The sequence below is a fragment of the Phaseolus vulgaris genome, chromosome 8 (genome assembly GCF_051622355.1).
Source record: "Phaseolus vulgaris cultivar YP4 chromosome 8, ASM5162235v1, whole genome shotgun sequence".
NCBI lineage: Eukaryota > Viridiplantae > Streptophyta > Magnoliopsida > Fabales > Fabaceae > Phaseolus > Phaseolus vulgaris.
Window position 1 is genome coordinate 3,512,031 of NC_143505.1, and position 25,539 is coordinate 3,537,569.

A 25,539-nucleotide genomic window follows, 5' to 3' on the forward strand; every position below is an offset into this window, starting at 1 on the left:
ATGTATTAATGGATTTCAATTGAACCTAATCTAATTCCGCTAGCAAACATTCACTCCATTTACAGACATTCGAAAAGAACTTGCGAATCAAATTATCATCACCTAAACTAATATACTCGTAAATATAAGATACGAATTTATAAATTACATAAATATATATATTTTTTAAAAAAGATGTTTTTTCATTGTTGATTAAAAATAATAATACTCACGCAGATTAGCTGTATCCGAACCTCATAGCTATTACATATTATAAAACCATTGTCAAAGAATAATACACTTACAAATACATAATCGTATATTGTTTTACATGCCCGGTTAGTGTACGGGTAGCTTACATACATAAATACGAATACATATTTATTGGGGACACCACCCGAAACGTGACAATAGAAGAGTCTGGTATGGTTGGGTTACAGAGTTGGTTGCCCTTGTATTGTAGCGGTTGTTAGTTTTCTCTGCGCTCTGTGTTGAAGAAATGGAGGAAGAACAAAACCGTGGTCGTTTCGATGTTGTAATACTTGGGGCTTCCGGCTTCACAGGCAAATACGTTCTCCGAGAAGCCCTCAAATTTCTCAACACCACATCCTCGCCGCTCAAGTCCATTGCTATCGCGGGCCGAAGCCCGCAAAAGCTTTCCCAGGCCCTGGAGTGGGCCTCCCGGCCCAACCCTCCACTCTCTCTCCCCATCCTTCCTGCCGACACCGCCGACCCTTCCTCTCTCCGCGCCCTCTGCTCCCGCACGCGCCTCCTCCTCAACTGTGTCGGCCCATTCCGCCTCCATGGAGAGCCCGTCGTTGCTGCTTGCGCGGCCGCCGGCTGCGACTACCTCGACATCTCCGGCGAGCCCGAGTTTATGGAGCGTGTCGAGGCTGAGCACCACGACCGCGCGATGGAGAGTGGCGCACTCGTTGTCTCGGCTTGCGGCTTCGACTCCGTGCCCGCGGAGCTTGGCGTGATGTTCAACTCGAGGCAGTGGGTGGAGCCCGCGGCGCCGAACCGCGTGGAGGCTTACGTGGCGCTCGAATCGGAGAAGAGGATTGTGGGAAACTTTGCCACTTACGAATCCGCGGTTCTCGGCGTCGCCAATGCGCACAAGTTGCAGCAACTCAGAAGGTCGCGGCCTAGAAAACCTAGGCCTCAGGTAACACTAACACATCTTGCTCATTTTTTTTTGCTTATTTTTTGTTTTCTTGGATTCAAAAACCACAGAAGGTAATGGATGTGATGAAACTGAATCTGAAAACGAGGGATAGGAAAAGATCTATTGAACTTTAGCAGTAATGAAAGTGATATTAAACAACTTTTATTTGAATTTTAATGTTTGGTTACTCCAAGACTTAAACTAGTTTATTTCCTTGATTTTGTTGGTATACTTGTATAATTTGCTTGAGATGTTTAACTTTTTATTGTTAATTATGAATATGTTATGTATCTTAATCTTTTTAAAAAAAATTTCAGCATCTATAAGATCATGGTAACAATTATTGAATATGTAAACAAATTTAAAATAGTAGCCATCTTGCTGGATGCTATCTCACTACAGTGTTTTTGATTGACCTGCTGCATACCGCTATCTGTAAATGATGTTCTATGGAAATAGTGATTATAGGAATAGATTGTCAGAAAAATAGAAGTGCATTTAGTTATTATATAAATCTGAATTTTCCCCTAGAGTTGTACAAGGTATATATGAATGAGCATTGGACAGTTATTATTTGTAAATGTTGTTTACGATTATTGTTACCTGTGCAAATACTTGTTAACGGGAAATATGCTGTCATCTGAAAGTATGCTTCTTAGTTCTTACATTCATAGTGGATGATATACTGTCATTTTTTTTCTAGGATCATACATACATTATAATTACTTGAGCACACTCTCACCCTTTGTCCCTTCTTCTTTCTTACTTTTGTTGTTTAATTCAATCTACGTCCTTGACTGAGATTAACTTAAACTAATGTTCATTGTATCAACTAACACATTAACTACGTTCCAGTCTTGCTCTTATTTATAATTTTAAAATTGTGTCATTTAATAACTATATTTGTATGGTTGTAGATCCCTGGACCTCCTCCTTCAAAAGGAGAAACTATAGAGAACCAGAAGAAAATTGGCCTTTGGGCAGTGAAGCTACCTTCAGCAGATTCAATTGTAGTTCGAAGAACCCTATCAATTCTAACTGAAAACTCCCATGGTCTCCCTGGGCTGAATGAGAGTTCTGAAATGGCTGAGAAAAGAGAAGCCTTCTGGTCAACTGTTAAGCCAGCTCATTTTGGTGTGAAAATAGGCACAAAATCCTTGTTGGCAATTCTCCGAATCATCATGGTTGGAGTTTTCATTGGTCTTTTAGGAAGCACTAGTTTTGGAAGGTGTCTTCTTTTGAAATTTCCTGAAATATTCAGCCTTGGTTGGTTCAGGAAGAAGGGCCCCTCTGAAGAGGAGGTGGAAAGTGCTTCCTTCAAGATGTGGTTTGTGGGACATGGTTTTAGTGATGCAAGTATTGCTGCTCAGGGAAACACAAAACCTGACATGGAGATTGTAACAAGGGTAATGGGACCTGAAGTTGGATATCTGACCACACCAATAATTCTTATTCAGTGTGCTCTTATTCTTCTCACCCAACGCAACAACCTTCCAAAAGGAGGAGTTTACCCTCCTGGGATTATCTTTGGTCCAACTGATCTCCAGGAAAGACTTCAACAAAATGGAATATCCTTTGATGTCATCTCAAAAAGGAATATTTCTTCTTGATTGTTGATCTTTCATAGAAATGTACTCCTTAAAACTGAACTGTTATAACTGACCGAGGAGAGACTATTTCTTTTGTTGTCAGAGTTGTATGAAGATACTATACTTATATACTAAGATTTGGCTTGATATGCTTTCAATCGTTGAATCGTATTTTATCTGCTATACCTGCTTTTTTACTTTTTGTATTGTGATAGTTCAAATAATGGCCTAATTACGGGAAGCAGAATATAAAAACATATGTATCAAAATATTTTCATTTTACTTTTTAAATGGTGCAATAGTGACATTGGCCAGATTAATGTTGCCTTCATTGAATATGGAATGCGAAATTATTACTAACATGATTTACTTATTTGTAAAATTCCATCAGTGCCATAGTAGAGAAAGCACGACAGACAACTTGAAACCTAGAAAATCCAGAACTCTTGCCCAGACTCTCAAATTCTTTCTCAGTTCTTTCCCTTCCACCAGGAGTAATGAACATAATGTTATCAAGTATTGAAATCATTTTATGTTCATTTGTAGGTTCTGGGTCTTCTGGCAGTATGAAATCCCCAACAATGACCTTCCCCTTTGGTGGCAAAGCTTTGTGACAATTGCTCAGAAGTTCTACAGCTTTTTCATCGGACCAATTATGGCATATAGCCTGGAACAATGTCAGCCAAGTACAACCACCCGCACAAAATAAAATTTGGTTAGCTCTTTATTAGACAGTTGATAGAAAAATATCATTTATAAGTTTAGGTAATATGTTTACTAACCTTAAGCATGATGGCATCACCCTGTGGCACACCTTCAAACATATTCCCTCCAACATGCTCAACCCCTAATGTGAAGCTTGATAAATTTTTATTAATAATCTTATGAAAGTTAAGAAAGCAGAACTAGCCGTTCTTAGTCCTCCAGAAATAAGTAGTTTTGGTAGGGAAATGGATTGTTTGGTTACCTGGAACGGGTGGTGAGTTTTCAATTACATGTGGGAGGTCAAAATTAATTCCCTTAATTGAAGGGTGTTTGGAGATGATCATTTTGAGACACTGTCCAGTTCCACCTCCTACATCAACCAAAGTTGATATTCCCTCATTTCAAGTATTCTTTTCATATGGGTGGTGCAAATATCATCCATTGCGCTGTTAAATACGTGGTTTATTTCAGGATATTTCCCAAAGTATTCGAACTTGGACATTCCATGAACCTTCTTGAAAAGGTCAATCTCAGGATCAATAATCGCTTCCTTAAAATTCACCCTATATTACGACAAAGTCAGCATTTCTAAATCAATAAGAAAATGTTGCAAAAGCTTTTAGGTTACTCCCATTATAAGATTCATGCTTACATTATGAGTGTTAAATCAATTCATTACAATGATTTTTTTAAACCAGAGCATTTCCCATAGTACGCATTTTAGTAACCCCCTCTTTGCACAGTTCAGTCTCGTAATGTAATGTCTAAGCAACATAACTTTTTTATATTTTTTATCTGTAAATAATCTGGTTTTGCCTTAAAATATTAATCTTTTAAACAAGAAGTTATTTTTTCACTCTTAAAATCATCTCCAAGAGTTGCCTGTAGGATTCTTAAGACTAAGAACACATTTTTTTATAATTGTGTCATTAGAACAATCAATGTGGTAACGCTTATATACGCAATTGTTTCTAAGAATTGGGATAAATAGAAGATTAATTTTTAGTTTTTAAAGATTACACTATTTGAGAGAAAAGTTTTTTTATGTTCTTAGATCTACTTAACATTATTAAAATTCATTAAAAAATGAGTTAAGTACCCTGTAATGAAAACAATTTCTTAATTTAAAAACCTCTAAAACAAACTCACTTAAGTTATCAACTCGCTCTTTCACCTATGTCAGTTCCAATGAAAAAGCAGAGTAGTCTCTTAATTTAATTTAAATAACGCACTTAACCAACTTGAACCAAATTACTATAAGAGGTAATTCTTATTTCCAAACAACTCTGGTTTATAAGAGTTTTGTTTTAAGTGAATCATGGCTATTAACTTAAAAATTCAAAGAAATATGGGTTAATTTATACTGATAATTCAATTTATACAAATATATCTTGCAAATGATGATACTACGCGCAATAGAAACACTTACCACACCCCGGATAATGCAGGGTGACACAGAAACGAGGTGAAAGAAGCGAGGTAACCCTCACCACTTACATCACGCACGAAGTATTTACCCGACGGTGACACCCCATAAACTCTCACGCTGCCACCATCTCCATCGCTGCGAGAAGAAACAGCGAGAAGAGAGTAGCTAGCAAGCAATCGCAACAAACGCTCCAGCCTATTGGCCAACTCACAGCGGTGTTGTTGCTGTGTTGGTATTAATAACTTGGAAGCGATTTCAGAGGGTGACATGAACCCACCACTCTCTGCTGAACCTTCCTTAGCAATTATGTCAAACACGTTGAGCTCAATTGCAGCGTTTAGAGCCGCGGGAAACACCACGTTGGAACCCAGCACCATGGCACTGAGGGTGGTTTCAGTGTCCTCTCTTTCCACCACAACATGATTCTCCTTCTCTGAGAAACAGGATCCCATGTTAATTTCGGTTAACTTAGTTTTGTTGTTTTTTCTCTCTGTTTCGGTTTCCTTATTTTACGTGCTGTTTTTATAGCCACTTGTGGGGGTAACGTATAGTTTTTGCTTTCAGCTCTTCGCAAACTCTAATATTTCTAAACGGTGTTAATTAAATAAAATAATATTTTTTAAATTATAATCACGCTTTTACCTTATCGACAAAACCAAAAGTCATATTTAGCCCTAATTTTGAATTTGTTGCCTCTCTCTCCTACCGGAAAACGAAAATCCTTTGGTTGAACTCTGCAACTGCAAATGAGTGCTTGCAAAACCCTCACGTGTTTTTCACTTTCTTCTTCTTCCTCTTCCTCCTTCTTCAAACGAACCTTTATCCTCCCACATCAACGCCTAACTCTCACTCGGAGATGTTCCACGTCAGCCCTAACCGCCGAAGAATCCGAGCTCCAATCTCCGACCATCCACCAGCTCCTCACCAGCCCCGACGGTGTCTCCACGCTCATGAAGATGGACCGCAAGCCTCTTCTCCCTCACCAATCTCATGCGCCTCGCTGGTTCCCCTACCTCGACGCCTTCCGCTCTCAAAACGGCTCCGTTTTGACCAGCGCCGAGGTCGTCGAGGTGCTCGCGCCATGCATCTCCGAGGACCGGTGGCGGAGGTTCGGGAGCGTGGTTCGGAACCGGAGCTACTCCGTCTGCCTTGTCGTCGAAGGGCTCTGCGACTTCGGCAACGTCTCTGCCGCGTTCCGGTCCGCCGACGCGCTTGGCGTTCAGTCTGTCCACGTCGTGACGTGTGACAGCAACAAAAGGTGTTGTTGACATTGTAGAGGTGAAATTTTAGGAGCACTCTCGTTTGACTCTCAGATAGGTTTAGTTTTTCTCTTCAGATTTGATTTATGGAAAAGTAATAATAATTCATAGTAAGTAGCCTTGATTTAAATCAGTAATGCGGGTATGTTAGCATCAAGTTTATAGAGAGTAAACCATCATTTAAGTTCGTCAAAGGATATAGTACTGTTACATTAGTTTAGATAACATTAATCTATCAATAAGTGCAATCTGTCAATAACATCAATCCAAAATTAAAAATTAAAGTGATTATATAATAATTCAACGTATGTTTAGGGGATTACTGTGACAGTAAGTAGTTTAGGATTTTAGGGACTCACACGAAACAACTTGAAGTTTCAGACTTCATTGGAGTTTTCTTAGATTTAGGGACTAATGTGATGGCACTATGTCCTTGTTGGGACTAAAACGATAGTTATTTCTTAGATTATTTTTTGGTCCATGGTCTTGTTAGATATTATGAAAGTGATGTCAATGCATCAAGTTTAGGAAATAAATTAAGGCATTGGTATTATCATAATTATTAATTCTGAATTGTGTTGTTTATTCATTATTGAAATTGCTGGTGTTATTCCTGTTGATTATGGGATGGGTCTTAGGTTATGATTTCGTTATTGTCAAGTATAACTGAAGTTAGGAGACTCTTTTGGTTGAAATGCTTTGTCTGGCTTCCTTGTTGCAGGTATAAGGATAATCGACATGTAAGCATGGGTGCAGAGAAATGGTTGGACATTGAACTTTGGGACTCTACGAAGGAATGCTTTAAAATGTTAAAATCACGTGGTTATCGAATTGCCACAACTCATGTGGGAATGGATGCGGTATGATTTGTTTATACTATATTTTATTGCCTATATTGTGCAGCCTGTAATCATAGTATATATTGGGGCCTTGCATTCATTTGTTGACGAGTATTTCCTTTTCTTTGTTTGTGTTACTAACATTTTTCTTGTTGTGTACAGGTTTCTATTCATGACTTAGACTGGTCACACCCAACTGCAATCGTGGTTGGAAATGAAAATAGGTTAATTCCTGCCTTTTCTTGATGTGCTATACTTAATTTTATAAACCATTGGATATAGAAAATTCCGTGTAATACTTTAGACAATGCAAATGTGAGCCCAATGTACTGTCATTTGTTCTTGTTTACTGAATATTGTCAGGGAGTAGTCAGGGGATCACCAACAGTCTTGACTTTGAAAGAAAATGTTAAATAGTTGTTAAATAGGTTCTACCTTCTGGCTCAGGTTTTATATGTATTTAACAATGATTATGTTCTTGTTGCAGGGGTATTAGTGATGAGGCATTGGAGTTGTCAGATTTGCACTGTAGTATTCCAATGGCAGGAATGGTGGACTCTTTCAATGTTTCAGTTGCTGCAGGAATCCTCATGCATCACGCTGTTTGTGATAGAATATCTCGCATGGTAATGTTTTTAGTTATGTACTTTTTGTTGTGATCAATAAAGACTCGTATATTTGAATCTTATATCTGGATTTTGTCATTTTAATGTTGATTTTGCGGTGAATACTTATGGCAAATCTTTATTCTTTATTCTCTCCATCTGAAGAATTGAAGAGCACACTTGATTTTGATTTTGTCTAAATTCAATGAATTGAAAAAACTGCTACTCAGTTTTGTACTTCTACTAAATATGATTAATCTTAAAGACCGATAGATGAATTTATTTAAGTTTATCCTGGATTTTTTTTGTTTTAAAGAAATTGATAAAAGAGAGTGAAAGTACAATTGTAAAAATGGGGTTGAGGGGCAACCGGGTATCCTAAACTAAAAGAAAATAGTGAGCCAAAAAGGTTCATAAAATACATGAAAAAAAACTGCTTAGCATAGCACATAAACACAATTGGTTTTGCCTGCAAATAAAGAACTATCAAGATCTATTGTTCAAACAAGTTTTTATGTCATATCAAAGTTTGCTGCATGCCTTGCGACATCTTAGGGGCTGAATTTTCCACAACTTAAGCAGGGCAATCATGGTGATCTGACCGTAGAAGAATGTCAGATTCTACTTGCAGAGTTTTCACTGCGCCATAGCAAGAGTTCGATTAGTATTGTTGAGGATTATGCAACGCGTAAAGCAGCAACATTGACATAACCGCAACAACAGGAAGAAGAACTTCTTCTGAATGTGTGCTTGGCTGCTTGCTTGTCCTCGATAAGGAGAGCAACCAGAGACTAGATTGTTCTGATTGAGTCCGACAAAGTAGCTTAAGCTGAAACATGGTGTTGAAGTCTCGCAGATAACAATGGAGACCTTACCAACTGCCTAGCTTCTATTTAAGAGTATTGATTATTTCCTCAACCAATTTACATAGATAAGGTGAATGATGCATCCTAATTGTGATTGTATTTTCTTTATGTCAATTTTATCGGGCATTACCATGTCTAATGGATTATTTGGACGAGAAAGTAGAAAATGAAAAGTTAATTTTTTTACCTCTTAGTTTTGGCTTTAAGTAAAATCTATGCATTCTTCTCACCCGTTTTTATGTCTTTTCAACTCCATCTTAGACATCCCAATAATTACTTATGGTTCTAGTTACTTCTCTTAATCACTTCTCACTCTTCTTTTTCAAACTTTTTTCACCTATAACAATATAACTTTTTTATGTTTAACTATGCCAACACTATCCATATTGTTTGATTCTCTAGGATAACCAATTTGAAAGGTTCATTGAAAAGAATTTGAATTTACCTTGAATTGGGATAGCTGCTTTCTTGTTAATCATGCATTCTTTTTTCAATACGTTCTCTCATTAGGTAAAATTCTTGCGGGTTTCACTGGATATTTGTTTTACTATATGAGAATCACCACACGAGGAAGAAAAAAATGTACCAGAGAATCACTTAAACTGCTAATTTTTTGAATGACGTCTCTACAACTTATTGAATTGCACTGAAAAATATTTTGGTCCACTCAATAAAAAGAGCTTTACACTATCACTAAAAGGTTGCTAAACCGTTATAAGAATGCTATTTTTTAAAGTGTCGTCATCAGTCAAACTCTTGGTGTATTTTCACACGAACTCCCAGTTCCTTTCGCCAATGAAAAATTGGACGGCAAGACAGTTGGAGGAATGAGTGCACTTGCTACATAACACTGCAAGGGACTCATTGTTGGGATCATTTTGCAGGGATACGTTACAGCAGTTTGACCAAACAATAATTCTAGGCCATATATTGAACTTCCCTTCTTCCCAACTCTGTTCAACTTTTGTATTGTAAACTACAGAATAATAGTTACTAACATTTGATTTTCTACTTAATTTACAATTGTATTTCTAAAACAATACCATGTAGTTAAAATCATGATAACTTCGTTTTAAGATCAAATTAAAAGAATTTTCAATTCTAGTATTGAGATCGTCTAGGATGCTAAATTTTACTCTTCTATAAATAAGAAAAAAATAAAAATTTGAATTTTATTTTCTATATTTTTTTATAAACCAATTTACAAAATTATTATTATTTTTTCTTTATTTTTTTACAAACCAAGTACGCGACGAACTAAGATAGTGCATAAAAAATAAATGTTCGATCATACTCTTTTTTTTTTTATGTTAAAACATAAAAAATTAGGAAATGGAATAAATATGTTTGACCTTCATATTAATTAGACGAATATGAATAACTTAGGATTATGTAGTATAAGAGTGGACTTATATTTTAATGATTATATAGAGCTATTTGTTTTCTTTTTGACACAACAATAAATGTGAAATATGTAATTTAAAAAAAAAGTTATTAATAAGTTACTTAGCATGCATGAGATAGCGTAATTCAAAGAAAAGGTTTAAACAAACAGATCCTAGGAAAAAAGAAAACAGTTTAAAGACCATAACCGTTAAAACCGTCTCAAAATTCAAAACTGTTAAAACTGTGAGAATTGCATGGCACAACATATAAAGCTCTATCTCCAAATTCAGCATTTTGTTTTCATTTTCATGTTTTGATTCTCTTTGGGTTGCAATGGATGAAAGTGAACAAGAAATGGGCATCAAAGTGTACAATGCAGCGGCACCACCCCAGGAAGGAGGAACAAGCAAGAACCCTCAGCAGAACAAGCGTCGTGCGATGGTGGCAAAGGGTGTCCAGAAAACCCTATCCAAAACCTCTCTCCTTGGCAACTTCCTTCCCACCGGCACTCTCCTTTCCTTCGAAATGGTGCTACCCTCCATCTACAAGAACGGACAGTGCACCCACATGCACACCCTCATGATCAACTTCCTCCTTCTTGTCTGCGCCCTCTCCTGCTTCTTCTTCCACTTCACAGCCACGGCCCCGACGGGACCCTCTACTACGGCTTCGTCACCACGCGCGGCCTCTCCGTCTTCAAGCCTTCGCTCCCCGCCGTGCCTGTGCCGCGCGACGACAAGTTCAAGGTGGGGTTCACCGACTTCGTCCACGCCGTCATGTCCGTCATGATCTTCGTTGCCATTGCTGTTTCCGATCACAGGGTCACCAACTGTTTGTTCCCAGGGCGCGAGAAGGACTTGGAGCAGGTTAGGGAGAGTTTTCCTCTCATGGTGGGACTCGTTTGCAGTGGCTTGTTCCTCGTCTTTCCCACTTCTAGACATGGGATTGGTTGCATGTCTGGCTAGTTCCTTCTCTATGTTTATTTGTTTCTTTTAAGATTTATTGTCTGTTATGTTTCTTGAAGAAATATTAGGGTTTTAATGTACGATGTATGATTCTCTTCATAATATCTGATGTACGATCCTCTTAGTAATGACATTAATATAACTTGCTCAACAGTGTATGTTCTTCTCAATCATATTGAAAATGTTTTTGCTTTTTTTCTGTGCATAAACAAAATTGGGATGCATGTAGTATAATACTTAGTGTCATCCATTTTATTAAAAGAAAGTTGCAAAAGTCATGAAGTGTTCTTGAAAAATGATATATTGTTTCAAAAGGAGAATCAGATAAAAATATTGAAAAAGATAAAGTCAATACCATAAAGAATTGCATCAACCATTATGATAGATTATTATACATATAACTTGCATAAATTAGACAAGCTCTGTTTTTGTGTGTGTTCCTTTACATTGTTCATCTTTTTTATGCGAAAATAAAGTAATAATAATGACAAGGATGCATCAGAGACATGTTGAACTGGTCAGAATATAAAAGAAGTTTTCTGGCTCTATATATATATTTCTAAGTTCATTGTATAATTACTATACTGATTTAGTTTTTCAGTTTTTTTATTCATTTTTATATAAGTACCATTGTTTTTCTAAAAGCAGACACTATTTATAAAAAGAAAGTGTTTTTTTATAAGTTATATATTAGCTTTTAGGGTATATATTATTTGGTTATTGTTGGTTCTATATATAACATCACTGTGATTAGAAACTGAAACCATCCCACTTTGCAAAGGTTTGTTGTCTGACTGCATATTGTTTTTTTTATCGGCATCTGACTGCATATTGTAGTGTTCTCATATGTATTCGGTAGAAATATATTTTTTACTTTTAAATTGTTTTATTCAGAAAGTTATTTTTTTCATGAATATTTTTTTAATTCATAATCTAAAAGCATCTTTTTATAATTTTTTCTAAAACATTATACAATCTATAACACTTAGTAGAATGAAGATGACGAGAGGGAGGCGAAAGTAAAGAGACAAAGATGGTGACGGTAGCAATGGAGCAGTTTTATCTATTAACCACCTTTACGGAGGTGCACATCAAAACTATCAGGTGCAAAAAAAAATGGTTCAATTTTAATATATGTATACTTATCCATTAAATATAGGCAAATTCTTCCTGCAACATATCAATTTCAACATCAGCACAATCTGCTATTGAAATGATAAAAATCTTCTCCAAAATAATGAAAATAACATTAAATAAAAGGATAAAAGGAGGGTGTGGATAAAAATTACTTCCATAATATTTTTTCGAAAATATTCTGGATTTATATTTCGAGAACACATTTTTAAATTTTGGAAATTTTTATTTGGAATACATTTTTAATTTTGTGTTTTGGATTTTCTTTTCAGAATGTATTTTTTTCAGTTTTGAATTATATTTATTATTCCAGATTTAAAAATCTAGAATAAAGATAATTTTGAAAATTTGAAAAAATGATAGGATGTAGGTTAAAATTGATGTGGTAGAAATTGCCTTAAATATATTATAACATTTTCTAGACCCAAGGATCAAGGCCCAAAATACTTTCACTGCATCGTGGGGTGAATAGAGTTTAGAGAGAAAAAAAAATTAAATGTAAGGAAGAAAAGCGATGAATGCAATAAGATAAAAAAAAAATTATAAAAAGAGATACGAATAATAGGTTGTAAATAAGATGGAAAAAAAGTAATTATGTGTTTATGATAATCTATTACATATTATTATTACCTTGAGATTATTTTTTCGATTGACAACATAAAAATCTTTATATTATTATTTTTGGATATAGTTTGACTGCTTTTTAGAATAATTTGATCTTTGTGTTCAATTCATGTGTTTTTGGAAGATGATTTAGGAGGATGAGATTCTCTAGAAGTGATTAGTATTGAGTGGGCTGAACAATGTGCAAGCTTGAAATTTAGGTGTCTATGTGAGAAAAGCAACAGGTCCTCTTCTCAGAAAATAATTATTACAAGTTGGTGTAAGAGAAAAATAGTGTATTTGATTCTTTTAGTTGGAATCACTTTTATTTTTATTCTTTTTTAGGAGAAAGCTGTGTCTTTTATTAATAAATAGTCGTTATATATTTTTTTTTGAACAATGTATATAAAATGTTATGTAATATCTCCAAGAAATGGAGGGAAATGTATTTTGTTCTATCTACTCGTATGTAACTCTGTACAAAAGATCATAAAAGATGAATGGCTTGAAAAGTATGTTATTCCTCTGTGCAACAAGAGTTGCCTTTGTGTAGAGTTAAGCATTGAGAAGACATTTGTTTTGGCAACTGTTCTTGGAGGCATGGATTTAAAGAGAATCAAAGGAATGGAGTTGGGGATCTGTTCCGGAGTCTTTTTTCTAGTGTATATGTATGTTTAGCTGCTACTTAGGCGCCTTGCTGCAATTGTTTGAGATTCTGAGGTAGTGTGCAGCAGTTAGTGATTTGTTTCTGTTTGGAATGTGGTTGAATTTGCTTGAGGTATGTCTTATATATACCACATCCTTTTCTTATATAACATTTTCATTTGCTCATCAGAAGAAAACTGCTTTACGGGTAAACCTTTTGAAATGCACAGAGATCCGAGAAAAATGAAATATATTTTGTAATAAAGAATACAATTTTATTTATAATACACCAACACATCCTTTGCTCCACTAGGCGAAATGCAAAAGTGTCACAGCAAAGAGTTGAATACACCCTAAAATTTGTCTACACTCCCAATTCAGGGTCTTGCTTGTTGATGTGATTCTCATTGTTCCCTTGAAATTTGACATACTTATACCACTTAGCCATTGCTATATAAACTGCAAGATCAGCTATGGTGAGTGCTGCTAAGAGGAAGTAAAACCTGTCCAAGTGTCCCTTATTCAAGTTTCCTGGGATCCATCCTGGCATCTCATCTCTGGCTGAGATTTTCATCACAATTGCAACAAGCAAGCTACTAACATAGTTTCCCAATGATATTGAAGTCATACAAAGTGCACTGCCAAAGCTCTTCAATCCATCAGGTGTTTGTCCATTGAAGAACTCTAGTTGACCCACATACATGAAAACCTCTGATGCCCCCACAAGTACATATTGTGGTACTTGCCAAAATATGGAAAGTGAACTAGACCCTTCACATTCATTGCAATCTTCTATTGCATGCTTTAGCCTGAAGTGCTCCACCAACCCTGCTGAAACCATGGCCATGATTGCTAGGACTAGACCAATTCCCATCCTTTGCAGCTCAGTAAGTCCTTTTGATTTCATTGTTCTCGCCACTAGAGGGTCAAGAACTCGCCTATAAATGAAGATGAAAACTGCTACACTTAGAATGTCAAAGGTGGACATGCTTGCTGGAGGAATGTGGAACCTTGAAATTCTAGTGTCCATGGCATCACCTTGCTCCACAAAAAGTGATGCCATTTGAGCAAAAACAACTGAGTACAGTATGGTGCATAGCCAAATTGGGAGTAGTCTCAGTATGCATTTCACTTCTTCTACTTGCGTCACAGTGGATAGACTCCATGGACTGCATTTACTCTCTTCCATTTCTTTGAAATTTTTTGATGTGATAACTGCTGCTTTATCTAAGAACCTGCAAAATCAATGTAAATTCCATCCCTGAGTTGCTGACATATACCGATTCTTTGAAAACAGATCGAACCATTACAAATTATAATTTAAGTTTGTTCGTGCAGGTAAACGTAGAAAACAACATTTAGATCTGATATATACATCTACTTCTTCCATTCAAAATTACTACAACATGAACTTTTGTTGTTATGAGATGATGTATAAATTTTGGTTGATTAGAGAACTGCACGAAAGTGCTATACCGAGATTAAGAAAAATGGTTACATAATTGTGAAATTTGATTATGTGATAGTTGAAGATCACCTAATTATTTTTCTTAAAGAACATTTCATAATTTCTGGTGAGAGAGAGGATTATAAGCCTACCTAAATCCTTGGGTGTGGAGCATTTTTCTGCCTTCATTGATCGAGAATTGTTGATCAGCCTGGTAAAGTTTATCATCTTCCAACACCTTGACATTCCATTTTCTTGCAGAAGCCACAAAAACTTGGCAAAACCTAGGGAGAGGGTTTCCACTAGGCTTAAAGTATCTGTACCTTGGTGTGCCACAGAGAAACAAAGCCAGAGCCAAAGCAGCAGAGCCAGCTGATGCCCAGAATCCCAAAGTCCATAATCCATCATCCTCAAAATAATTGAGTATGGTGTTGGAGAAGAGTGAGCCAAGGTTCAAAGCCAAATAAAAATAGCTAAAAAACACTATTTTTGAATGTTGTTCCCTGGGATCACCTTCATCGAATTGATCAGCCCCAAATGTAGCAATGTTAGGCTGGTATCCACCATTTCCAAGTGCAATTAGGTATATGGAAACATAGAATAAAACCGTTTGGTATGATGGGCGAGATCCACACGGTAGCTCTTTATCTCCACAACCACTCGGTTTCAGTAGGAATATGTAAGATGACACTGATAATGACACCAAGCCCTGTTACGTACAAAATGTTAACTCTCATAAACAATAACTCATACTCCAACTATAAACAGAGTATTAGTCTCCAAATGCTTTAAATTGTTTTTTTTCCCGAGTTTAGATCAACAACTAATTGATTGAAAATTTGTTTTCAAATTTTCTTATAAAAGAACCTATTTTGTCAATTAAAGCCTTCTATAAAATCAGATAAGAAAAAAAGTAGAGAAATAAAGATATGTATGATGCTAATTAACATGTTATCATATTATAGTTGGTATGGTATGTGAATGTGTTTGGTTTTGGTTGAATGGAAAAGAACTTACAATGACAAAGATGAGCTGGAAGATGGCACAGGTGATGTACCTTCCCCAGTAAGAGTCACTGAGGAAAGCTCCAAGAAGAGAAAATATGTAAACTGTGCCTGTCCACTTGCTCACGTTGTTCGCTGCTTCGGCATTCTCTTGACCCATCACTCTCGTCAAAAACAACACCAGATTCACTCCCACTCCAAAGAATGCCAATGTTGCAAGCCCTTGGTTCACTGTTACACCACCACATAAGTGGAAAAATGTTAGTTTCACAATTGTATAATCGTGATTTAGTTAATACAATTTTAAAATTGATCAGTGATTTTTTTTTTCAGTTATATATATATATATTTAAATATTACCTACTTATTTATATACTATTAAGTTAATTGGTTGAAGTTGAGTGATACCTAAAATCAAAATTGCAGCAACCCAGTCGCCAGTTTTCTCTCGAACTGCTCGATGACCATGGCGATCGATGGCTCCATCTGACGTGTAATCCTGGTGCTCCTTTTTCACCTTTTCTTCCACTGTGTTCTAAAATATTCAGTCGCAAAAGAAAATCAAATATTATCAGTGTTTCATCTCAAATTCTTCCAACCAACTTAGCATGACTTTACTTTTGTATCAAGTGTAAAAAATTTTATACTATCAAGTATAAAACAATTTCGAAGTATGATTAGTAAAATAATCAGTATAAAAATAATAAATTTCTTATATATAACCTTTTGGGATGAATAACAATATAGGAAGTGCATTGTTGGCACGTGAAATTTTGCAGAAGACATTTTTGGTTCATCTTTTGTGCATATTGAGATATGTTCATTAAAGTAGGGAAGTAAATAAGATTTTCCACAAAACATAAATGATGAAGTCATGAGCAATCCGTGATCGCAATATTGCAAGCAAAAACATGTACTAAAGATCAGCTCCACGTGTTAGGCAGTAAGGTTAAAAGATCAATCTATTTTTCAGGGAAAAATAAACTAATTAAATACTTCATATATTGTCTCTTTACACGTGTGGTTCTAAATTTTATAAGAGAAATTAAATTATATATTATACAACAAATATATACTGTGATTTATGTAAAATAAGAGTCGGCAAAGATCACAGTCCACTGATAAATATTGGTTAGTTTTATATTTTAAGAGAAACTATATATATATATATATTATATAAAAAAATATATGTTGTAATTTATATAAAATAAGAGATATATATAGGAACAAAAATATGGTGAATGATCTAATAGAGAAAAATAGAAAGGAAAAAAATTGCATGAATTATTACATATAACTATATAGTATGAATATATATATATATATATATATTTCATATTTTAATATTTATTTGTCACTTTTTTTTATCTGCACTGCATGGTGCACCGATCGTGTAACTAAGTGTCAAAATACATTTAAAGCAAAATTCAACACATGACATAACTTGCATGTTATGAGGATATTTTTCAAGATAACTAACTACGCACTCAGAGTGAATCATACTGATCAAGATTCATGAAGGGATACAATTTAGAAACTGTTCTTCAGATTTTTTTATATCACTTCATAATCTAATCCAGTAATCCGCACAAAAAAGTGACCGTAAGAATAAAAGCAAAAACACTCAAACAATCACATCTAAGCATCGTTGTTTTAGAGTTTTCACAGCTCTCATTCATGTGTGCATATAAAAGCAGAAAAGGGAGATACATATAAACACTGTGAGGATGAACTCAACTAGAAGAAGAAGAAGAAGAAGCGATGAAATAAAATGAAAAGTAAGAGCAACTAACCTTTTTTAGAAAGAAGAAGCAAGCCATGACTACAGAAGGTTGGAAGAGGAAAAAGTGAAGGATTGGAAGAGTTGAAAGAGAGAATTGTGATAGGAAGAGATGTGATGGATGTGCATGTAGTATGAGTATGAAGGTTATATATAGAAGTGAATTGGGTGGAGATTGAATGGTGACGTAGAAAGTGACAGAAAAATTAAAGACGGTGTGTGTTGGAGTTTGACAGGAAAACATAGAAGAAGCGTGATACAGTTGGATACATATCACTTACTGATAACATATCACAATCAGCATGAACTCGATAGAGTATCACGTTTTAGGTGTACTCTAATTAGGTTAGCTGTCACTCATAACTACATTTTTTATACATACGTGTCCAACCATTCAAATCTTCTTATATAGTATTCACCTTTACTAGTGTTTATCTTCACAAAATATTACAGCATTATTCTTTGCATCTTCTCATTGTTTTCTGCAAAATTAAGACACCATCATATGCGTCTAACTACTTTCGTCTGTCACTTAACTTTAAACTTCGTCTATATTCTATATAAATTTTCATATAAGAACACTCTCGTAGCTTCAAGGCATTGGAAAAGATAAGTAACTTGGTATATCCAATCAATCACCATATACAAAATGGAGATTTTTAATCTTCAAAAGTGAGAACATAAAAAACAGAAATAGACAATATAGCTCTACAATAAACAAAATGGAGAGTTTGTGAATAAATCAAGAAATTTATACTTGATTTCCACCATCAAACATAATTTGTTAATATCTTTATTTAGAATGGGGAAAAACATTTAATAAACTTCAACACATGCTCTCACATTAAATGCAAACTTTAAAAGTTATCAAGTTACACAGATTCAGGAGTTCAATAAAGTTACATTAATATGGTAACTGGTTTTCAAATATTAAATGCTACACTAGCATTTTTCTAAACTTAACAAGCATTGGTCGTGAGTTACTGGTATACAGTTTTAAATAATCTTCAAACTTACATAGTTTGAGTAAGCGTAAAGAAAAACATTGAAGTGCAAAGAAGTTAGGGAAATAATACTTATTGGCAAATTATTTATGGAAGTAGAAATGATACTTATGATAGTTCGGAACTTGGTTTTGGTAAATGTTTTGTTAAAACAAAATCTCTAGAGTTGTTGTCCAAGATTCTTACGCGACAAACCGGATAAAAATGTATAATTTCTCTCTTTTCCCTTATTTATTTTATTATACTAATTAAAATAGTTGAACTCATTAGAAAAAGGCTTTACTTTTTAACGACTACTTTCTACAAAAGTGTTCATCATTCACAAGATGATACATATGAATTAGTTTCATCATATTGCACTATTGTTATAGATTTATAAAGCTTCTAGAATAGATAAATCCATTAAAGTGCAATAAGAAACAGAATACACTACATGTATGGTAATGCAAAAGTTGGTCTATATACAATGCACTGAGAGTAGAAACAGATTTGAATGAAAATTTGGAAGATTAGATTTTTGGGGTGGACAGCAGCCCTTAGCCTGTATTTTCCAAATTTGTGTTCATTTGGTCATACTAGCTTAAAGCTATATTTATTAAATGTGATTTATATATACTTAGCCAAAATATTATTGAATGTGACATTGATTTTGAGTTTAGGACTCTTTGTATATAATATGATTTAACAAAAACTGGTTTTGGTTATTTATGTGTGTATAAAACAAGTTCCTGAGTTGTATTTCTAAAAAATGGCCCTAATTAGAGGAAGGAAATATGGTTGAAGTTACGTATGAATTAATAAGGGTTATGAATGTGTTTTATAATTAAAAAATGAGAGTAATGGACAAAACATAGAAAAAGCAGTGTTGGGAGAAAATTGTTAAGAAAAATCCATTTTGGAATTGTTGATGTGCACAAGTTGTTGAAGGTAAGTAATTGTTGGGGTGCAGCTTGCACCTTTAGTGATGAATGTGGATATATGAGCACACCATTGCATGACTATCACCAACATATATTCCATCAAACACACTATGAGCTGGATCCCAGTTTTATGCTAAACTTCCTTAGGATTTATCTAATTCCATAGGCCAATGTTTTTGTTTCAAACTTATAATTTAAATCAATTTTTTGGTTCATTTTCTGTTAAAACTGGGTTTTTAGCATGGGGTGTGAACCGCACGCGCCCTATTCAATTAGCGTACGTCTTATCTTACTTCATTGTGCAATTTGGTTATCAAAAGCGAAAAGCGCTTCTTCATATACGATAAAGCTGTTGAAATGAATTATTAAATATCCGCGATAACTTATTCTGCTTATCATTTTATGGACATTCATATAAACTTTTTCAAAGTTTTCAACCACGGCGGCTCAAGTTATTTTATGTTTTAACAATTAAGAAACAAATTGCCACATGTGTTTTTTTTTAAAGTTTACAGTAAAATCTCTTTAATTTTTAATTAAATAGTTTTTAACTTCAACATAAAACTATTTTATGGGTTAATATGAATTTTAAATTTTGAACTATAGAAAAAACCAATTTTGAATGAAGATATATGAACATGAAAAACATATTTAACCTTTATTTTATTAATCTAAAAAAAATTGAAATTCATATTAATATTTTAACGATAATGTTTCTTTTGTAAATAACACTTCATTAAATATAATATGTAGGATTTATTTAATTATAGACTTAATTTCAATGAAAAAAGTAGCAAATAAAAATCATATTCTCTCTAATAGATTAATTGATTCAAAGATATTATAATTTAGCAGACTTTTGTAAATTGTCTTACTAGACTCAGACATGATTGTCTATTATAACCACATAAGAACTAATAATCTGGTGTAATATCCAAATCACTATTCCTAATTTGAAATTAGTAGGCTCTAGACCTGTGATCTCGTATAAAAAAAAATCATATTTTGAAGTTGAAGAAAAATGCTGTCTGTTTTTTGAATTAAAATATACTTCTTATAAGATTAATAATATTGTAAGAGTAAATACATATTTAAATAATAAAAATAAAATTTAAAGATACCAAATTTGAAAAGGCATAAAATTTAAGCAGATGAGACAGGAGTGTAACTCCATTAAAAAAAGAAAAAATGTATGAAGCCCAAAACAAGCTGGAATCTAATGAGTATGATTTGTTTGGTAGCTTTTGGAGGCCCTACTTTAAAGCAGATTTTGTTGGTTTCGCTTTCTTCCATCACTAAGACCAATTTTGCCAGTGTGATCCAGTTTGAATAACTTGTCTGATTTCAGAAATGGTATTAAAATACTTTCTATTTTTTTTAATTTCTCTATATTCAAATTTATACATATTATTTAATACAAATAACTTTATAACTCTACCGCCAAATATATATATATATATATATAAATAAAATTTGTCTATTGTCGAATTATTTAGTTAAGGCATAAAATATCAACGTTCTTTTTGCAAGTAAATTTTAGAAAATCTTAATTGGGACAGCAGAATAATATCTTAATACGATCATGTGTAGTACATTTTAATCAGTTTCTATTTTCTAAAACAGGGTTTTAAGTGAAGGAAGCATATAAAGGGCAATGATTTCTTTTAAAGTGATGAAATTTGTAAGTTCTTATTGTATTTTGAACACCGATCTTCTGTGACTAAAATAGACAAACGGATATCAACCTTTTTTTTTTCTTGTTGTATTGAAGGTTCATAAGCTTTGAATGTGTTTGTAGATCTCGTTGTTTGAATCTCAATCTCTTTTTCTTTCTTCATTTTTTTTATTCAAAAGATTCAGAAGCTTTATACTACTTCGGAAGAAGACATTTGTCAAAGATATCGTCAAATACATAATATTTGGTTTCTATGAATATACACGAAAGTATATATTCGGTTCCAAATTTTGGTTCCAAATTCAATTATTGTTTGTCAAAAATTCAATCGGTAAATCAGTTATTATGCACCAATAATAAAGAAATTAGTAATCGATGTTGTTGGATTAGTAAGGATGTGTTTGGATTGAGGAGTAGATTTGATAGAGTGGATTTGAAGTGATTTAAAAGGAAAGTGAAGTTGTTTAGATTGAGGTATATTAATGTAGATTTGTAAAGAAAGTTTATTGAAATTTGTGAGTGATATATTTAAAATTAATAAATAATAAAAATACATATTAATAATTAAATTTTAAATTACTTTTTATTTTTTATTTTAATTATTCATTTTATTATAATATAAAAATATATATTAAGCATTATACTTATATTTATATTAAAACATAACTTTTATATATAATCAATTCATATATAATTAATTTTTAAAAACCAACTTTCTTTACAAATCTCTTCATCATCAAAGAAAATTTGAAAGAATAAAAATGCATCGTTTTTCGTGATTTTCTATCATTTTTTCTTGTGTTTCTAACTTTCCCTTCAATACTTTCATTCACTCCTTTATTTGTCTTTCTCTTTCTAGAAACAAGCATACCCTAAATCAATCATGATTTTATGTTTAAAAAAGTGACCGATTTTGGTTATTTAGTGATTTTTCGGTTACACTGAAATTTCATCTTACATTTATCTTCTTTATTTACCATTATACATTATTAAGGTGCATCTTGAGCAAAATTAATGATTCATTGCTTTTATGTGATGTAAATCATTCTTTGATAGGACTCTTTTTAACCAACAGGTAATTTTTTTTAGATCTCATGTAAATATGTTATCAATATCAAGTTTATTGGACATAGCTTACTAGTGACATTTTTGGTTGGGAGGAGAAAAGTAATTAGAATTAATTTTTTGGTGCTATATATGGCATATTTTGTGTTTATTATGACATGTTTTAACTCATTTTCTGTCTAGTTGAAATTTCATATTCCTCCATCTTATTTTATTTTTAGTTTTGTAAATAGGCTGTAACAATTCTAATATTTTCAAATTTAATATATATTTTGTTGTTGATGAAAAAACATTATTAAGATGCCTTAATATTTTTTTTTCAAGTTTGTAAAATAAAAAATGAAAACCAAAATGTTGATAAAAGGAAAAGGAAAAAAAGGATTAACTTCAAAACAATTTCACATTTTAAATGTAAGACTTTTAAACCACGAAAAAAATAAGGTGAAATTAATTTTAAATTTCATACACAACTTAAAAAAGTTGCATATGTCTAAGTCAATAGTCATAATAAAAATATTTTTGAAATTAGTAATTAGCTTTTAAAGAATAAGAAATCAATATAGCATTGGTTAAGTAAGTAAACATAACAAAATTGAAAAAAAAAAATCACTTCAAGATAGTGTCCACTTGGTGATACTAATTACCAAACATACACTTGTGATTCCTAATCATAAGCTAGCCATAAGAACAACTTGGCATATATAAAAGGATCAAACTCCCAATATTTGGGATGTAGAAGTAGGAAATGAAAAAAAGAAGGTTTATTTCCATTTCAAATGTGAAGTTGGGATAAATTTGAATTTGGAAGAAGCGTGATAGAGTTGGACACTTGCAATTAATAAAATCACATGACACAACAATCGATAATCAAATAACATATGGAACACAGTTGGCAAAAAAAATCATGTTTTACGTGCATGTCTTGTTAGAAAAGCCGTCAATGAAAATGACATATTTCAAATCAGCATGCCCTGCTAAAACTTTTCCCTAATTATATAGTGAAGTAAACCACGAAAAATAATAGTGATTTTATACTTTGATTTCATCAAAATATTTTATAATTCTATTATTAATAAAAAATATTTACAAAAATTTGGTAAAAAGAACTTGAAGATAAATAAATAATAATTAACACAAAGGTATGTTCGGTTAATAAACTACTAATTTGGTTCGTCTAGTATAACCCTATCTTTTAAGTAATCGTTAAAGTAATAAATTTATACAAATCAAAATATTGAATATCTATCAATTTAGTGTCTGAATAAGTATTTTATTAATATTGAAAAACTATTTTGAAACATTTTTTTTAAAATTCGAGATACTATGTAACATTATTTTTAATATTTAGAATCGACTGATCTTGATATCATGCTGCCCACCAAGAGTCAAATATAACTTCTATATTTGGTCACTCCTCAGAACTTTAATTAGCAAAAAAAACGATTGGCTATACTATTTATATGTAAAAAAGAATTATTTTGAGAAAAATTTGGAGGATTATATTTAAAAAAGAAAAATGTTTTATAATTTTGATTCGAAAATATCTAGACACGTAAAAGAAAAAGTGGATGAAAAATGAAATAAGTAGGTTTCAACTTGGCTTTGAGGAGACAGGGGACACGAGGTCAGTGTCATAATCCTGAGCTTTGAAAAAGAGAGTTCAATTGGTGAAAGTCCTTTTCACTTGGTCCAATTTGTTAGGTTAGTTTCCTTCAAGTCCAAATTGGCTTCAATATGACGGTGAAAGGTGAAAGATGAAAGGCACTTACCACGATATTTATTTGGCCTACATCACATATTTTTACTTTTGGTGCTAATCACATAACATTTTATTGCTAGTCAGAGGAAAAGGGGTTCCCATCATTAATTGCAATGTTGGTGTTTTTTCCATTTATCTTTTTGAGATATCTGACTCATCATTGTGAAAACTTCCGATAAGCACAGCTAGATTACGCCATTAAGTTGAATTAGGAAAAAAGTTGTGTTAATTGGCTAAAGAGTCCCTTATGATTGTGCAACACAAGTGTGTTTATTACAGTTAAAAAGGCAAATTGGCCAAAAGAAATTAGGCCAGAAGAGTCGGTGGAACTAGCTGTTTCACATAGTACTTCCCACTTTTTCTTTTCTGCAATTGTCATTCATACACTAAGGTGTTAAAATTTTATTTAAAAATTCACCAGCATTATTCTAACTAACGGGAGTGGTTTTTTATTTTTATTATTATTTTTATTATTATATATATTTAAATTTATTTAAATGAAATATAGATTTATGTCTATTCATATTTGTAAGTATTAGAAACTCAGAAAGAACACGAAAACTGTGTTAATAAATGAGAAAAAAGAGAGATAAAGTGAGAATGAAGGAAGAGAAAAAAACAATGATAAAAATTCAAAAATTGAAATTGAAAACCATGCGTGAAAATATTGAAGAAATGGAGATATCTTTTAGAAATTAAATTAAAAAAAACACTCTACATTCAAAACGGCTTCTCATAACTATTTTAATATGTTTTAGAATAAAATAAAAAATGACATAATATTCATAATACAACAATAAAATTAAATATTAATATAAGAATAAAATAGAAAAAATTTTAACAAAAGAGAAAAATCTCTTTTATATATAAGTATAAATGGTACATACTCCAACACGTTCACAAAATCTTTATTTTAATTTCAATTTCAAAATGGAAATAACATCTATGGATAAATCAGATTAGAAAAACCAAATAGCTTTTTTTTACTATAAAATTATTAAATAAAAATTAATTTTACAGAAAAAATAATTAATTATCATATATTTATTAAATTAAATATTATTTTAAATATTAAAAAAATTTAATATTTAAATTAATTTCTATCATTAATAAATAGTTTTTAAATTGATATCTAATTAATTATCAAAATTTTAATTATTAATTATTTAGATTTTAAACTATTTACTAATTATAAAAAATAATAAATATTAATAATTTTTTAATCTTTAAACTAGTATCAAATTTAATCCATATAGTATTTAATTGTCTTTTTTATAAATTAAGTTTTATTTAATAATTTTTTTAGTATAAGCATCACTTAGCAAATTTTACTAGTAACACCAACAAACTAGAGTATAATAAGCTTTTTAATCATATACTCGTTTAAAAATTAAAAAAAAAGTTATAAATAACAATGTTATAATATGTTAATGACATATTTTTCATATGTTAAATACAACATGGAAAATAGGATAACATTGAAAGCAATAATGAGATGATATTTGAAGAAATAAATTTAGTGGGATTAGAGTTAGTGATGATCAACTAGATATATATACAAAATTCTTAAATTGCTCTGTAGTGAAAAAACTATTTATTTATTTAGGAATTTAGATTTTATCTGTAACAAGCACAAATCAAGTCATTTCTTTCATAAAAACATCTGAAACATCTAGGTTGGCTTGATAGTAATACATTGAAAAAGGAAGACAATTC

At 32.5% G+C, this 25,539-nt stretch overlaps 5 protein-coding genes across 9 annotated transcripts; 3 read left to right on the forward strand and 2 right to left on the reverse strand.

Annotated features, from left to right (window-relative positions):
- Window positions 1-235: 235 nt before the first annotated feature.
- Window positions 236-2,891, forward strand: LOC137823891 (Saccharopine dehydrogenase). The gene is made up of 2 exons (XM_068629208.1): window positions 236-1,144; window positions 2,062-2,891. Exons 1-2 carry the CDS (start codon window positions 479-481, stop codon window positions 2,752-2,754), a joined length of 1,359 nt encoding a protein of 452 aa, XP_068485309.1. The 5' UTR covers window positions 236-478; the 3' UTR covers window positions 2,755-2,891.
- A 101-nt stretch (window positions 2,892-2,992) lies between these two features.
- LOC137823892 (isoliquiritigenin 2'-O-methyltransferase-like) lies at window positions 2,993-5,376 on the reverse strand. 2 transcript variants are annotated; one of them, XR_016514615.1, is made up of 4 exons: window positions 4,868-5,376; window positions 3,701-4,001; window positions 3,516-3,580; window positions 2,993-3,400 (listed from the first exon to the last, which is right to left on the reverse strand). XR_016514615.1 is itself a non-coding variant. In XM_090293524.1 (4 exons), exons 2-4 carry the CDS (start codon window positions 3,780-3,782, stop codon window positions 3,104-3,106), a joined length of 444 nt encoding a protein of 147 aa, XP_090149650.1. In that variant the 5' UTR covers window positions 3,783-4,001; window positions 4,868-5,374; the 3' UTR covers window positions 2,993-3,103. The 2 variants fall into 2 exon arrangements, 1 of the variants encoding a protein (XP_090149650.1); XM_090293524.1 differs by having other exon boundaries at window positions 4,868-5,374.
- On the forward strand, window positions 5,360-8,625 carry LOC137823893 (tRNA/rRNA methyltransferase (SpoU) family protein). 4 transcript variants are annotated; one of them, XM_068629209.2, is made up of 5 exons: window positions 5,360-6,125; window positions 6,848-6,986; window positions 7,128-7,189; window positions 7,453-7,591; window positions 8,153-8,625. In XM_068629209.2, the coding sequence occupies exons 1-5, from the start codon at window positions 5,614-5,616 to the stop codon at window positions 8,279-8,281; spliced, it is 981 nt and encodes a 326-aa protein (XP_068485310.1). In that variant the 5' UTR covers window positions 5,360-5,613; the 3' UTR covers window positions 8,282-8,625. The 4 variants fall into 4 exon arrangements, with proteins under 4 accessions (XP_068485310.1, XP_068485311.1, XP_090149651.1 ...); XM_068629210.2 differs by having other exon boundaries at window positions 5,524-6,125; window positions 8,126-8,625; XM_090293525.1 differs by having other exon boundaries at window positions 5,535-6,145; window positions 8,126-8,625.
- Window positions 8,626-10,114: 1,489 nt separating this feature from the next.
- On the forward strand, window positions 10,115-10,787 carry LOC137826670 (protein DMP9). Its single transcript, XM_068632737.2, is given in 2 exon segments — window positions 10,115-10,456; window positions 10,459-10,787. Coding segments are annotated over 2 exon segments (630 nt in total). The 5' UTR covers window positions 10,115-10,155.
- Window positions 10,788-13,402: 2,615 nt separating this feature from the next.
- LOC137825840 (protein NRT1/ PTR FAMILY 7.3) lies at window positions 13,403-17,521 on the reverse strand. The gene is made up of 5 exons (XM_068631625.2): window positions 17,414-17,521; window positions 16,029-16,155; window positions 15,634-15,851; window positions 14,769-15,325; window positions 13,403-14,404 (listed from the first exon to the last, which is right to left on the reverse strand). Exons 1-5 carry the CDS (start codon window positions 17,438-17,440, stop codon window positions 13,534-13,536), a joined length of 1,800 nt encoding a protein of 599 aa, XP_068487726.2. The 5' UTR covers window positions 17,441-17,521; the 3' UTR covers window positions 13,403-13,533.
- Between the last annotated feature and the right edge of the window lie 8,018 nt (window positions 17,522-25,539).